The sequence below is a fragment of the Mauremys mutica genome, chromosome 5, assembly GCF_020497125.1.
Source record: "Mauremys mutica isolate MM-2020 ecotype Southern chromosome 5, ASM2049712v1, whole genome shotgun sequence".
NCBI classification, from domain to species: domain Eukaryota; kingdom Metazoa; phylum Chordata; order Testudines; family Geoemydidae; genus Mauremys; species Mauremys mutica.
Window position 1 is genome coordinate 123,514,801 of NC_059076.1, and position 17,166 is coordinate 123,531,966.

Genomic DNA, 17,166 nt, shown 5'->3' on the forward strand with positions numbered 1-17,166 from the left:
AAGCGCAGATTAAGCAAGAGATGGCTTCCCCTTGATTGAAAACTCAGTGGTACCATATTCATTAGTACCTGAGGCCTCAGCCAAAAGGTCAGGATTGGAACTTAATGCTTTGATGACTGCTGTGTGAAATTCCTTGTGTGGAGACCTCTGCTCATCTGGCTCCTCCTGATTAAGATTTGTGATGATTTGCTGCATGGTCTGACAAGAAACTTGTGCAGCAGAGAACTCAGAATTATCTAAAGATTTAGATAGTGTTGATCCTTCATGAGTCTGCAAAGTCGTCAGATCTGCTTCTTTCACTGCTCCTTGAAAGGTTTTTGACCTACTTTGCAACTCCAGAGGTTTTTTCCCAGAAGAATTTTGCTCCCTGTAGCTGTGACTTTTAAGTAAAACATTTGGCTTCCCAGCTGGTTTCTGTCTCAATACCACAGTCTCTCCATATTTTGATAGCTTATCTACGTAGGATGTAGCAATGTTACAGAGAAAATAAAGGGGTATGCAATTACATAGACACAGTAACGTTAACACCTCAGTCCCACAAAATGCTTTAATCCCTGTACAGAGAAAATTACACATGAAAAAGACAATATATATAACAATAGTGCCTAGCATAGGCACCGATCCCTGGGTGCTCCAGGGCTGAAGCGCCGATCTGTGGGTGCTCCAGGGCTGGAGCACCCACGGAAAAAATTAGCAGGTGCTCAGCATCTGCCAGCAGCCAAGCTCCCACCCAGCGCCTCTCCCTACTAGCGGCCCCGCTGATCACTCCTCCCCCTTCATCCCAGCACCTTCTGGCCGCTGTGAACATGTGTTTCGCTGCATGCACCCGAAATCTGGGAGGAAGGGGGAGGAGTGGGGATGGGGCATGCTCAGGGGCGGAAAGAGGCGGGGCGGGGGCTTGGCGGAAGGGGTGGAGTGGGACCTGGGTGGAGGGGGGAGTCTAGCACCCCCCAAGTAGAGGGGAAGTCGGTGCCTATGCTGCCTAGAGGCCCTAACTGAGACTGGGGTCCCAATATGCTAGGTGCTGTGAAAACACATGCCCCAAAGGATTAATAATCTAAATAGACAAGACGGCCAAAGATTTAGCAGGGAATCAGAGGCACAGAAAGGGGACATGACTTGCCCAAGGTCATGCAGCAGAGTCTAAGCCAGGAATAGAACCATATCTCTCCTTAGTCCCAGTCCAGTGCTCTACCCACTGGACCAGACTCTTGTAAAGACTGGTAAAACTGTGCCACCAATATTCCAGTGTAAACAATACCATCTGCTTAGTGGATGTATCATAGGTGCTACACTGTAAAACTTAATATGATAATCACATAGAAGAGATTCTTCAAATGCCATGGTGAATTCTCCTTCATTGCAGCGTGATGCTCTCACTACATTTTCTGATAGGTTAGTGGTTCCTGGGGAGAACTCTGAGATGTGCCCTAATCATGTCTCTTCTTACCTTGTGATTCCTTTTCAAAGCACCAACTGGTAATTTTTTATCTGCATTTTCCCAGCTCAAAACATTTACCAGATCTACAACTTGCAACAATGAGTAAGAAAATTTCACTCTTGTTGCCTAAAAGCAATGTCAGATTTTTACTCACTGGGCTATCCTATTAAAATGAAACAATACTGAACAATCTGTAGTATACCAAGTTCAATACAAGGTCTGTCTGAACGAAGTCTCAAGCTTCCATATGCAACTTTAAGTGACAACAAAAACTGGCCAAATTCTGTGGATGGTAATTAATCACAATTCCCTTTTGACTCCAGTGAAGTTTTGTTTGATTAAGAACCAAGACTTTGACCTAATATTGCTTAGCATTTCAATGGCGGTTTTTATCTCCAAATTGTTTTGCAAATATTGTCTCCAATTTACAGCTGTAAAAATTGAAACAAGAGGTTAAGTAACTGACCTGCGCCCATAGAAGGAATCATTATCAGAGATAGGATTAAGAATGCAGAAGATCCTGGTTCCCAGTCCTATGCTCATATCAGATAGGCCATAGTCTTGATGTACATGGTTACAGATTAAAACCAAACCAACCTTCAGAACCTTTCTGCTTCCTTTCCACTTCTTTGCGATACTCTTCCAGTTCTCGATCAGTGAGTTTATTGAAGGGGTTTGGTCCTGCTGTGCTCACTATAACTCGTGGCTGATATTCCTTCTCAATTATTGCCTTCGATGCAGTCACCAGTTCTCCCTGGCAAAAGAAACAATTAAGATGCGTGTGACAGAATTCTGACAATGGCTGAGGCTACAAGCAGCCAAAACAAAATAAAAGTTTGATTAAAAATTAATCTGAAAAAACACGAATATATTTTCGTAGGTTAAATAAGCAACAGTCCCAATTTTGGAATCTTTAAAATCTTTAATTTACAGGATATTTTACATTAAAGAAAAAACAGCCCTCATGAGTAAGTGGTTACATACATCACTGTTTTTACCAGGGCACATCCACTATTGAGCACCATATCAAATAGCAGCAGCCAAACAGGCTTTATTAGAATACATTTGCTGGCAGGAAAGTAGCAAGTTTCCTTATTTCCATAGAATATTGTGACCCGATTGTGTAAATGCTCTGCGTGCAGAACTCCAGTAGAAATCCCTGGGATTATCACACAGAACACTCACAGGATCAGGTTCAATATTTATAAACCCTCAATGCTCAGGGGAAAAGCAATTTCCAGCAGTTATATACTATCTAACAGATGTTAAATTGATTATTATACATATTATATGTACACAAGATTAAGTGTTTATCTGTTTATTATATTAAAACGCTTAATAATAGAGTTAAAAAAAAAGAGACTTTACCATGCCTGTTTCAGATAGTGTCTTTCACACAAACTGGATCCAAAACATTATATGTAGTGAAGTATTATATTTAGCACTGCTAATATTCTGTGTCCAAAGGACAAGAACAGAACATGCTGATGTACAGGGAAGAGGCTCTCTCTCTCTCCACTAATGGCAGGTTTTCTTATCACCTTCTGGGGACTGAAGCTAATGGCTTCATATTGCCTTAGAGATGGAAGATGCTTCTCTGGGCTGTCTGTTATGGATCAGACCTTTCAGGTCATTTGTCTGTCTAAGAGTTTCTCTGTTAATTGGTCTGATGTACAGCATTAGTTTAAAAGTTACTCTGATGCCCGATCTGAACCCCTCATCAGCACAGATATCTACAAATTATTCTCTGATCCTCAAGATGATTTTACTTAAGGGTTTGTGATGTATTAACTGCCTTTGCCCTAAGTGATTCTGTATGATATGGGCTCCGTGTCCGTCACGGAGATCGTGGAAGTCACGGATTCCGTGACTTTCCGCAACCTCCGCAGGGGCCAGTGTGGCTGACCCCAGAGCCACCCAATCAGCTGGCTCTGGGACCAGCCACTCAGGTGGCTCCCGGGACAGCCACACCAGTTGCTGCTCTGGTGGTCCAAGCAGCGGTTTCCGGGCGGGTGGTCGGAGGAGCCATAGTCCGCGGCCCCAGGCAGCAGTCCCTGGCGAGCTGGAGCAGCCTGCAATCTGCGGCCTCTGAGAGCTGGTGCCACTGGCCACAGATGCCACCCTCCCCAGCAGTGGTCCCCTTACCTCCTCCCAAGATTTAATCACAGGTATTTTTAGTGTAAGTCATGGACAGGTCACAAGCCATGAATTTTTGTTTATTGCCTGTGACCTGTCCATGACTTTTACTAACTGTGAATAAATCGAGAAGCCTTACGTATGATCAGAGATTCCTCACAAGAGTACACAAGTGATCCAGAAAGCACTGAAGTGGTACATTACAGCTGCATTCCATGTGAGAAGGTCATCAGATTCTGCAAGATATTAAGTGTAGTGTTTGACTGGCTGTAAATGTTGGATAGTTTCTTTAACTTTTTTTCATGTTGAATTGTTATTTGTATTAATAATCAAAAGTCTAAATATAAGTAAAGTGTAGAAATGATTAGAAGAACCAGAGAGAAATTAAGAGCTACAGGCAAAAAAGGTTTCTGCTGTAAATTTAAAAAAAGATGGCATAGATGAGACAGGGAAATATTGTTCTGGACAGAAGGAGGTGATGAGGAGAAGACTTCAGCCAGACTGTGTTAAGGGACAGAAGGAAGCTTTCAGTAGTGGATGAGCCACTAGAGATAGAGAAGCACAGATATACAGGTGTCAAAGCACGTCAGAAAAGTTCCAGACACCTGCATAGGGGGCACAGAGTAGCTAAATGTCAAAGTCTTCACCCAGCTCAAGCAGCCAACATTAACAGCAAGGTGGTGCCCAGGGTACATGTAGGAAAGTTGTCCTGAACTAAAACTAAACTGAAATTGTTTCAAAATGTAATCCCATTTGAATTAATGTAAGTTTGCCACAGAAATACAGCTTCATCACCAAAGGGTAGCAACAGGAAGGAAGATGACATCTGGCACTTAAAGTGAAAAGCCCTCAAAACCATTTGAATGAGCCCTTTCCCTTGTGTTAATGTAGATTTGTAGTGATTAAAATCAAAGATATTTTATTTTCAGATTAATGAAAGCACACCCTTCAGGAACTTATTAGAAACTAAACATTCTAGTGTTTAGAGATGAGTTCATATCAATTGTCCTCTTTCCTGGTCATCCAGTTACCCAATGATCAATAGAATCTGATTTTCCTAATTCAATTTAGTAGTTAAACTGCATGCTGGCCCAATGTAATGTCTCATACTTCGTGTGCACTCACTCCTGAAAATCCTGGAGAAGCATACATAGCCCCCTCACTCTGGCCCAAATGAAACACTTGCTATGAAAAAAATACCCACTGAAATCCTTCACAAACTGCCTTAACAGATTTTGGCAAGTCCTCCTGCAGACAATTAATTCTTAAAAAAACCCTGGAAACCTTTTAATAGAAATATTCTTGGCCCTTTCCCCTCCAAATGGAGAAAGTAGAAAAGTCCATTAAAAAGGAAAGACTAGCATCATAAAATTCAATTTGTATCTTTATATTAGAGAAAAAATGTCCACGTGAAAAATAAAACCAAGTGAAATTAATGTTGTCATTGCTGATCAGGGACTATATTAATTTTCTAGTACAGTATGTAGAAAAGTTGCTTCAGAGTTTTAATGGACAATCAGTAATTTTCCCTTAAAATTTCAAAAAAACACAGATTTTAAAGCTTTCTAATTATGTGTCTCTCTTTGTAATATAAGACTAGAGATATTTGCATGAAAACAAGGTATTACTTTTTAAAAACTAATGAGCTCTGGCTTCATCTGAACCCATAATCCTCTATTTACAAGCATCACAACTGATTTATTTGGAAGTGACTTTGATAGAGGATTATAACCTTTGGTGGGGAACAAACAGCAGGAGATGAACTTTAAAAAAAACCAACAAAAAACTAAGAAGCTGTCTTATCGTCACCAGTAAAATAACAACCCTTTTCCCAGTTGCAGAATAAATACATAGAATTATGCTATCTAAAAATGATGTTTTCTAAAGTTTTCCCACAAGGTATCAGCTGCTTTAACATCAGATGGTCTCAAATTTGATGTAGTTTGACATCATTTGCACTAGTTTGGCATCTAAAGGCTACAACAGAACACCACAAAAAAGGCAATTTAATAGCATTTCATACGAGCCATGACATCATTTTTTTTTAAAAACAGATTTGGAGCTCCCAAGTCTTATAACTTCACTAAAAAAAGATGGGCGGGGGAAAAACAATCAATGCCCAAAACTACTTTGGATTCGTCTAATAAAAAGATTACAAACTAAACATGTAGTGAATAACTGAACCATTAGCAATAAGCTGCGTGGGCTTACAAAGTAGGAAATCATGCCAGGCAAAGCTTGTGGTTTTTTATAGGATTACAAAATTAGCAGACAAAAGGGAATGCAACAGATGTAATGCATGTTGATTTCACTGAAGAGTTTGATTATGTGTATCTGACCCTTACTTGTAATTCACACTGATTTGATATGAGCACTGTCACATGAATTGAAAGTTGACTAAAATACTGTAAGCAAATGGTAGCAAAAAACAGCAAGGCACTCAGTTTGGAGGAGGGGGGTGACTAATGGATCAGTATTTTGTTTTGTCTTATTTTGGAGGACATCTTTATTCATTACCGAGAAAAGAGGGTAAGATAAGCACATCAAGTTCATGACACTCATCATCTAGCAAGTAAAACAGTGAGGCCAGGGAAATAACACAAAGGGACTTGGAAATTTGGGCAGGAAATGGAGAGAGATTTGTCATCCTAAAAAAATGCAAGTTAATATTTCTGTGGGAAAATAATCTGATACACAGATATTCAGTCTGAAGGGAAACACCTTGACTTCAATGGAGCTACAACAATAGACAGCAGCTGAAGATCTGTCCCCTGGAGAGAAGTAATGCTGAAAGAGATCACAGGCTATAGCAGAAAACAAAAGAAATATGATATGAGGTTTTGGGCTGCATAAGCAAAGGCATTATGTCACAGAGCAGAAAGGTGATAGTCATGCTCTGCTGAAATCACACCTGGAATATTGCAACCAGTCTGGACAACATCAGAGAGATGTAAAACTGGAGGGAATTCAGAGAGGAGCAACGTAAGTAATTAGGGGGTTGAAAGGATTGACTTCCTGTGTAAGGAAAGACAAAAGTAAAAGGGTTGGATAAATAATTTAGGGGACTGGGACTGTGAATCATCTAAAGGATGGAAAATCAAAGAAAAGAGGAATTGCATACCGTAGTAGAAGGGGATAAATAACTAGCAGTGATGGGGTAAAGTTAAGGAAAGGAAATTTTATTAGGCTTATCAAGAAATATTCCAATGGATTAGGCCATAGAACAGTCTCCCAGTGGAAGCCTCATGATAGACATCAACATTAGAGACATCACTAAAAATAAACAACATGGACTGGGAGAAGAACAGCAGGATCCATGAAGGACTTGATGAGCTTTTACATCTTTAAACTTCCATGATCTGATGATATCACATGGACCTCAAGAAATGCTTGTTCCTTGAGGCAGATATAGACTGGGTGAATTGTAGAGGGAGCTCTTGCCATTTGGAGGTTTGTGTGTGATTTCACTCCGTTTACCTGACAGGAAAGGTGTTCTTGGTAAGAGCCTATAGGAAGGGACTGAAGATCCCTGTAAGAGGCCTGATGCTCTGTTCCATCAAGCACTAAAGCTGTTCATTGGAGTTGGAAGAAAAACTAAAAACAGAAATTTCACAAAGGTCTAAATCTCCACCAGAGCCTCCTGCTGCCTTAAAAACCTGGATGATCCCAGCATGAAATGCACCACAATTAAAGAACGGCCACTGGAAATAGGACAGTACTGCTGACTCGATCAAGAGTTACTTTGCTTTCCTCCTCCAAAAAAGAATAGTGCAAAGTGTGTCCATTCAGACACATGTGATTTGAATTACTATGGTTATTATAAAACAAAAAATTTAAGTTTTTGGTAAATAATTAGATTTGGTGGAGACTTGCATTATCAGGACCAAAGATATGGTTGCAATGCAAAGGCAGGAATTTATAAAAATCTTCATGAGGTCTTCAAAACATGCAACTATGAAACTATCTTGAATTCAGAGTAGGAAGCAGACTTTCCAAACTGATAATAGTAGCCATATTAGAAACTGCAAATGAGTTGAAATTACTGAAGATATGCTACTAATTGCTTCATTCTGGACACACTTTAATAAACGGCACTTTCAAGAAGAAGGGTCCACCCCATTTCATCACTAAGTTTTTGATGTTTCAGAAGAAAGTCAGGGTTCTTTCACTAAACCAGATATGTGATCCCCAATTTAAAAAAACAAAAACAAAAGAAAACCCCAACAACTTACCTTTGTTTTCTATAACATAGTTTAAAAAAGATTAGATGGCACAAAATATTTTTGAGATTATTCATCAACTCGGAATCCAGGAATTTATTGTGTCTTCATCTATAATGAGAGAGGACCTTAAGGAAGAGCTCTCTCAATATGATGATATAGAAGAAGCTGATGTTCCTTTGCCTTCATTTGGACCATTATCTGATTTTAATATTATTTTAAACTATAACAGACTATCTGAAGGTTGTCTGACTCTACGTGTGACTGGCCTTGTGCATTAGGACTGCTTTCTTTACTATTTTAACAACAGAAGAGCAGTGGGCGAGACTGGTAGCCATTAATGCAATTTCTTTCCACCCTTGAGAAGTATGAGGGGTAAGTTTCTCCCACACAGAAGGTGAACAAGAGAAATGTCCAACTCTGGATAATGCTATACATTTCCTATATGGAAATTCTGGTAAAAAAGAACTCACTTTGTAAACTTTCTGCTGTATTTCGCTTTCATAAATGTAAATTGAGAACACATCTTAATCTTAGGGGTAAACATGAACAGTACTGGCATCTAATATGAGCATCTTTCCTCCCTTTATGAAATGCATGAAATACAATAGATAACTGATAGCTTGAAAGCTTGTCTCTCTCACCAACAGAAGTTGGCCCAATAAAAGATATTACCTCATCCACTTTGTCTTGCTAACAGATAACCAACTCATTTAAAAGTTTAGGCAGTTAATAATTCACATTAACATCTTGTGCTTATATAGTGCTTTTTATCTGAAAGGACTAGGTCTCAAGGTGTTTAACAGCCAGAGATCACCACTGAAATGGAGCCACTTACAGGGCAGAACACAGAACTTTCTCAGCAAAAGCAAAGCTATGGAGCAGTTTTTAGGAAGAGACATGAATAGCTACTCCATTTCAAGAATAGGGAAATGGCCCATATCTTGTTAATTTTATTACATCACAGAATGTCAGTATTCCCTATTTCGTTAGGATTGCAGCAGACACTTAGTTAATATGGTTCACAATGTGATTACAATTTTGATGCATAAGGATCTTGTGATGCGACATGGCCAGAATTTCTCAGAGCGTTAAAGCATTTGACGAGGCAAAATTGATAATTTATCAGTGCAGCTCTAGGCAAGACTGGACTCAAATGATTATATACATATTTTGTATGTAACACTGGAATTTTCTCTCTTAAACGAATGTGTTACTAATTCATGTATATCCCAATGTTAACTGAATGTTTATTTTTTTAAAAATCCTATTCAGATAGCAATTTCTTGCTATTACTTTATTTGAGTGCAAATTTCTAAGACACTGACAACAGAAGAATTTCTAGTGCTCTATAAAATCCTAACAATGCAATTGATTTTTAAAAGTTAGATTGGTTGTGCATTATATTTCCTATAGGTTTTTTTTTTTGCTCTGAAAAAATCTTACATGGAAGGGAAAATATATAATTTGTGTTTGGATTTTCAGCACAATCTACCTGCATCACTTGCTTACCCATCAATGCCATTTTTTACAATACAATCATTCCTCACTCTTCAAAATATTCCTGTCCCAAATTCCCAATTCTCATTTTATACAAAGATAATGTATAGGTAGGTAACTACTACTCTGTGTGTCAAGATAGCTAATTTTACATCATTTCACTGGTAACCTAGGATTTTAATGACACCAATAAGAGGGGAAAAAAACACTTCATTTGGATAGTTTGCCCTGACATTATATACTGTTAAAAACATATCACATACATTTGCTCATACTTCTGGCCTCTGCTACCTTTAAAATCCTTGTAAAGTACTTGTGAATACTTTCATTACAAGAGCACTGCAATTATTCAAACACTTTATAAGAATTGAAATGAAATCTTGCATTTCACTGCTAAAAGTTATTACTGTATATTGTGATGACTTTATTTAAAACCACCAACCCCTCTGCTGAAATTATGATAACTGAGCAGAGAAGATAGAAAAGTGAAGGACAGACACGGCTTTTGAAGTGTTTGCTTTTGGGTTTATATTTTCTAGCCTTAAATCTGAAAAGAATAATTCATTACCCTTCTCTTTAGAATATAGCTACCTTTTGACAAGAACATGAGATCTGGCCTGAAAACCAGCGTTTACCCCACTCACAATATTATGGTATACAATGTATCTACAATACAGATTGGCTGATCACTGATGGCATGTTAAAAAAAAATCACAGGACTTGCAACAACTATACATTTCAAATTGTTCTCAGTTCTTGACAGGATAAACATGGTGATGGAGAAAAGATTTGAGGCACAATTTATTTAGCTTCCAGTTGATTTGAGAATTTGATGGAGGTGGTGAGGGACAGAGAAGAAAGGGAGTGATACACATCTACCTGCTGAAGTTCCATATTGAACTCTCACCAAAGGGCAGACTGAAGAATTTCCATTGTGGAAATTACTCCAATTTTACTTAGCCTCCCAAGCAAACCCAAAACACATTTTAGATTTATCTTCTGCCTTAATTATACTTCATAAAATGCCATAGATATTGTTTATTCATTAACCATTTGAGAATTAGTATATTTAGGACTGAGCCCTGTGGAGTGCAGAGCAACTCCTGCATCTCAACTCCTATTACAGAAATATAGAAGGAGGCATCCAGCATCCTTGCAGCATAGGAGCCTTAAAAAAACAAAAACAACCCCCCCCCAAAAGCCCCCACTTTCTGATTTTAAGTCAACTTGGTAAACCTTAGACCTGTGGTTATCTTTGGAATTACATTGACGCAATCGGGCTGAGACTAGGCTAGCTCAAAATGGATCTCAAATTAGGATTATTGAACACCAATGACATGCACAAACCAAACACCACATGCAGAACTCCTGATGATCCCCATAACTTCACTCACATTTTCATGTTATTCACCACTTTGAATATATAAAAAGAAACTCAACAACTTTAAGAAGTCCTTTACAAGGGTAATTTAACTGCCTGTAGAATGGCACATACATAATTTGTACATCCATTTAGTCTGGGGGTGGCCAACCTGTGGCTCAAGAACCACATGCAGCTCTTCAGAGGTTAATATGCGACTCCTTGTATAGGCACCGACTCCAGGGCTGGAGCTACAGGCGCCAACTTTCCAATGTGCCGGGGGGTGCTCACTGCTCAACCCTGGCTCTGCCACAGGCCCTGCCCCACTCCACCCCTTCCCGAGCCTGCCGTGCCCTCGCTCCTCCCCCTCCAAGCCTCCTGCACGCCACGAAACAGCTGATCGGAAGGTGCGGGGAAGGAGGGCGAGGTGCTGATCGGTGGGGCTGCCAGTGAGTGGGAGGCACTGGGAGTGGGGCAGAGAGGAGCTGATGGGGGGCTGCTGACATATTACTGTGGCTCTTTAGCAACATACACTGGTAAATTCTGGCTCTCTCTCTCAGGCTCAGGTTGGCCACCCCTAATCTAGTCTTTCTATTAAAGCCAACTCTTTAGCTATTACAGGTAACAGGGCAGAGTAGGGAGAGGTAGAAGTGAAGGGTGAACAACAGTATTTAGAGCAGTATGACAGGGCAGTAAGTACCTTTCTAACAGAGAGAGATTTAGCTGGACTAAAGGCCTGCTCTGTGAGATCGAGCCCTTCAATAGTTTCCGTACAGTCTGAGAGGGGAGCATCCTGCAACAGTAAATTGAGTAAACAGAGCAAACCAAGCCCAGGCTTTAACACATCAACCATGAGCATTATGTGACACTAGTTATAAACATGCAGAGAAACAGTAAATGGTAGATAAAATAGCAATGATAATGAACTGACATGCACACAAATATCACACAGACTGAAAAATGCTATGTTCATGATATGACTAGTCAAACTTCATAAAGTGCATCAGAAAATACTTATCTACTGCCAATTATATTAAAAACTTACATCTCAGTAAATGTGAGTAAGTCATTAGAGTGTGCACTTCGCTGGGTAACTGTATAGAGAGCACTTTAAACTCTTATTTTGAATAATTAAAAAAAAGTCTATTTACTTAGTGCACCAAAGACAGTATTTTTAGCTTAATGATTTTATTGTTGACGTACAATACCAATAGTATTTTTCTTTTTTAATTGATCTCCAAATAAATTGTCAAGTTATCAGAATATATTCAATACACACTATTACACAAAATTGACTCGCTATTTCCAATATCTTATATTTTAAAAGTACATTAACTTGAAAAATATCAAAGTTGTCACAAAGCCTGACTAGTTTTGAGCAAGATTCTATCCCATATAAATAGCGTTTTCAAATTTTCATGCACTACGTTCAGCCATAAATCAAAGAGCATCTCTCACAGACATGCTTCAGCTGCACTAGTAAAGCCTCTTACATTTCTGACCCTGAGCACTCTCGCAAAGACAATGGTGTGTTATCTCTAACACTTACCTTATAAACAGTTACTCTCTGCCAATTAAAGAATAATGTTATAGTGACATATTAGGTGACAGTAGAGGACACCAGACATTAACTTTAAGATTATATTTTATGGCACTCTGTGTTCTCACCTGTACAAGACTCCTGTCCACTACTACCCCACAAAGAACCTGTGACTGAGGACCAGCGGTTTTAATATCCTGTAAGTTTTGCTCTCGGATCTGTGAAGAAAACAGCAGGATAAATACATGTGAACAGTAGACAAACCCGTTTTATCCACTCAGTTTGTGGGAGGGAGGGGCGAGAGACAAAACAAAACAAAACAAACCCTTTTTCAGCTAGGTTTTAGGGACAGATCCCGAGTTGGTATAAATGATCATAGCTCTATGGACGTCAATGGAGCTGAGACAATTTACACTAGCTGAAGATGTACCCCCAGGATTCTATTGATCTAGATTAGTTTGGTATCTAGGTACCAAAGCATGCATTTGCCTTCCTTTTACATGGTAAAAGTAGACTGATCAGGTAGCAGAGAAAGACAGTTCAGAAGGGCATCAGAGCATTCTGGATCAGTCTTTTACCATGTTCAACCTTTTAGTGTCCACACATTCCATAACCACACCACATAGAGAGTAATTCCAAAACCGACAGGAAGTGCTACTAAAGTAGAATAATAGAAATGTAGGGCTGGAAGGGACCTTGGGAGGTCATCTTGTCCAGCTGAGGCAGAACCAAGTAAACCTTGATCATCCCCTGACTGGTGTTTGTCTAACCTGTTCTTAAAACCCTCCAGTGACAGGGAATGCACAACCTCACTTGGAGGCCTATACCAGGGCTTAACTAACCTTTGTAGCTACAAAGTATGTGTGCATGCACACATTTAATTATATACACCTCTACCTCGATATAACGCAATCTGATATAACACTAATTCGGATATAACGCAGTAAAGCAGTGCTCCGGGGGGGCGGGGCTGCGCACTCCGGTGGATCAAAGCAAGTTCAATATAATGCAGTTTCACCTATAACGCGGTAAGATTTTTTGGCTCCCGAGGACAGCGTTATATCGAGGTAGAGGTGTGTGTGTATGTGTGTATATTTATAAAAAACCTAAATCTCCCTTGCTGCAAATTAAGCCCATTAAACCTAAGGCTATATTCAGTGGACATGGAGCACAACTGATCACCATCCTCTTTATAACGGCCAGTAACACATTGGAAGAGTGTTTTCAGGACCCTCCTCAACCTTCTTTTCTCAAGACTAAACATTTCCTCGTATGTCAGGTTTTCTAAACCTTTTATAATTTTTGTTGCTCTCCTCAGCACTCTCTCCAGTTTATCCACATCTTTCCTAAAGCGTGGTGCCCAGAAGTGGACACACTACTCTGGCTGAGGCCTCGCCAAGGCTGAGTAGACTGGAACAATTACCTTCTGTGTCTTATATACACAACATTCCTGTTAATATTAATACCCCAGATTGATATTAGCCTTTTTCGCAACTGCATCACATTGACTCATTCAATTTCTGAGCTACTATCATCCCCAGATCCTTTTCTGATGTACTAATACTTAGTCAGTTATTTCCCATTTGTAGCTGTGAAATTTATTTTTCCTTCCCAGATGTAGTACTTTATACTTGTCTTCACTGAATTTCATCTTGTTGATTTCAGACCAGTTCTAAAATTTGTCAAGGTTGTTTTGAATTTTGATCCTGTCTTCCAAAGTGCTTGCGACCAATCCCAGTTTGGTGTTATCTACAAATTCTGTAAGCACACTCTCCACTCCACTTTTCAAGTCATTAATGGAAATATTAACTAGTACCAGACCCAGAACAGACTCTTGCTGGATCCCACTAGAGATTTTTCCCTACCCCTGTTTGACAGAAAACCTTTGATAACTACTCTTTGATCTTTCAAGCAATTTTGTACTTACCTGATAGTAATTTAATCTAGACCACATTTCCCAAATTTGATTATGAGAATGTTGTGGATTACGTCAAAAGCATTACTAAAAATCAAGATACATCACATCTATAGCTTTCCCCCATCCACTAGGCTAGTAACCCTGTCAAAGAAGGAAATTAGATTGGTTTGGCATGATTTGTTCTTGACAAATCCATGTGGCTATTACTATAATTCTACTATCCTCAAGATACGTACAAATTGATTAATTAATAACAATACTCTTTACCACCTCAATTTACAATCCAAACTTTGACAGTGGCGGCTATACTTTTGAAGTGGATGTTAATGAGTACATTCGTTCGAGAATGCAAAATCCCTCATTTGCATGTGCACGAATGGATATTTTTGAATGCAAAAATCAGTTAATTGCACAAAGAAGTATCCATCTGTGTATCTAAATACAAATGCTCTCTTTTATGTCTTCAATGTCTGAAAGCTCTTTCCTTACTCCACGATGTGGGAACAGAAATAAAGTAATTCCTCAACTTGAATGTCTTGTGAGGGCAATGAAACCATAATTGCTGACCCAGCATGCAACATTTCTAAAGTAGTTTGGAGTGCTGTTTCTAAAGCTGCAGAAGAGGATGCATTTAGAGGGATTCACTTGTAATTGCATGGATGAGAAATGGATATTCATCTTAAAGTTATGTTGTAAACAAAAGAGACTATCCATCTTATCATCAACACCTAAGATTATTAAACCTGAAAAAAATTAAAATCCTATTCCCACAATTCTATTTACTCTATTTACTTCTATTTACTTCAATTTACTTCTAGTCTATTTACTTCAATTCTATTTACTCCTTGCATTTATCTTGACTGGGGCAATGAAAACTCATGAAATCAGTTTTACTTCTGGTTTTGGTTGGTTTCACTTTCAGGTTTTTAGCACCACAGTGGAAATGTTCATTTAACAATTGTTTTCACTTCGTTTCTTTTTAACTGTGGAGACATTTTTATTGATTTTAGGTTTTATAAACATTAAAAAAAATTTTTAGACCAAGTTTAAGTTGACAGTTTCCGTGACAGTTTTTGCAAAAAGGTAAGAGTGAGTCTTATTCCACATATTCTTTCTATTGTCAGTTGCAAGTTTATTAGCAATTCTGTTTCTCCAAATATATTTTATAGTGGAAAGCAGGAACCTAGAATATAATTTGTTTTGGCACTGCACTTCTAGTTACTTGAACCTTATGCTGACAGTTCTTTGTATTATTTAGTAGAACTGGGACCATTACAAAGCAGATACTTCAGAAGAGTCAGGGTATTCGAGCTCCTTATATAAAGTTTTGTCTATGCAATCTAGTCTACCTCTGACCTTTACCTCTGTCTGAAATACTGCTCCCAAAACCAGGGTTTCCAAAAATTATTTGTTTTGGACAAGACCAACAAATCTACCATCTACGTTGCTACACAAAAATGTTTAATATTGTTCTTAGAGTACAATTTTTTGATGACTGGATTGCTGCCAAATACCAAACCCAATAAAACCCACACAGCTCCCACAGGAAGAGCAGATTATAAAAACTTGAAACCTAAGTATGTGAAGGATTCTACGTGACAAGTTCAACTATCATTTAACAAGCCAAGGGTTTTCAAAAGAAGGCATGTTCACACAGAAAATAATGTACCATTAGCATGAGAAACCCTCTTTATCTTAACCAAGAAGCTTTCAGCTTGTCTGCCTTCCACCTCCTTCTGGACCGCAGAACAAGCTTATTATATATTCTTGATGTATAATGCAATGCCGCCTCCCTTTTTACTCTGCCTGTCCTTCCTGATCAAGCTATACCCCTTTATACCAATATTCCAGTCATTAAACTTATCATACCAAGTTCCTGTGATGCCAATTAAGTCATAATTTAGCTTATGTACTAATACTTCCTGTTCATTTTCCATACTTTTTACATTTGAGTACAGACGACCCCCAGGTTACGCAAACCTGACTTACGCATATCCGCACTTAACAGAAGAAGTTCATAAGCTAGCAATAGGGGTTGGGTGGGGTTTTTTTTTGTTTGTTTTTTGCAAATAATGGTCGAGTATACGTTTCCGACTTACGCAAAATTCAAGTTACACAAGGTGTTCCGGAGCGGAACGCTTGCGTAAGTCGGGGAGCATCTGTACAGACATCTAAGATGTTGGGCAGATTCCCCCACTAATTTCTCTCTTGTAATTTTCCATGTTCTCCCCACCCCCGCACATCTAACCCTCTGGTATGATCATTTTTTTTGTATACTTACCTGTGGGCTTTTATCACATGCCCCCTTTGAACCTAGTTTAACGCCCTCCTTGGCTCAAAGGGCGCAGGTGACAAAAGACTACTGAGCTTAGTTCAAGAATATATAGTGACTGTTTCTGCCTTTAGTTATCATGGTGAGGACAATGCAGAAGTCATGCTTTTGATTTCTGCAAGACTTTGACAACAAAAATTATTAGCTGTTTACAAGTATGCAATTTAAACAATAGTGATGGCAAATTAAATTATTTAACAGCAGTTACAAACCTTGTTCCTCATTTCTTGGACCTCCTTTGGGTTAGTGTTCAATGGAACAAACAGGTTAGGGACAGCAGAGGTGGCAGTTCTATGTCCATCCTCTTTAGTCCACTGCAATGCCAAGAACAGTTCAATAGTCAGAATTGCTGTAATGGCAAGGAATATTAATAGCAGCAAATTTATATAACAACTGATCATGCGTTCTATATAAATGCAGAAAACTGAATCAATGGTTACATTCTATTCCTTTATAAGAGCACTTAACTCATACACTTCTTCAGTGGTAACAGAGTCAGAAAAGGAATTAAAATAAATGTCTACAGAGACACTATCAACTAGAATATCATTTCCATCTCCAAACCTTTGCACTTATTGTTACATGTAACACCAGAGATTACTGAAGCTCAAGTAAGTTTATTAGCAGTTCATTTTTCTGTGCATTTGACAGCACCACATAATTAGACAGGTTCAACATTTTCCCTGTGTACTTTGTTTCTCACTTGCTGAAGAGACCCT

General features: G+C 38.8%; 1 protein-coding gene across 12 annotated transcripts in view; it reads right to left on the reverse strand.

Moving 5' to 3' along the window:
• ADD1 (adducin 1) overlaps nt 1-17,166 on the reverse strand; it is a 126,527-nt gene that overhangs the window by 13,855 nt on the left and 95,506 nt on the right. For 4 of the 12 annotated variants that reach the window (XM_045019511.1, XM_045019508.1, XM_045019510.1 and 1 more), the window contains 5 exons: nt 16,660-16,761; nt 12,326-12,415; nt 11,358-11,450; nt 2,039-2,195; nt 69-455 (listed from right to left, as the gene is read on the reverse strand). In XM_045019511.1, the coding sequence (XP_044875446.1) occupies nt 69-455; nt 2,039-2,195; nt 11,358-11,450; nt 12,326-12,415; nt 16,660-16,761 (829 nt within the window). The remainder of the gene's footprint in view (nt 1-68; nt 456-2,038; nt 2,196-11,357; nt 11,451-12,325; nt 12,416-16,659; nt 16,762-17,166) is intronic. The other 8 variants (XM_045019512.1, XM_045019514.1, XM_045019516.1 and 5 more) reach the window with 2 other exon arrangements.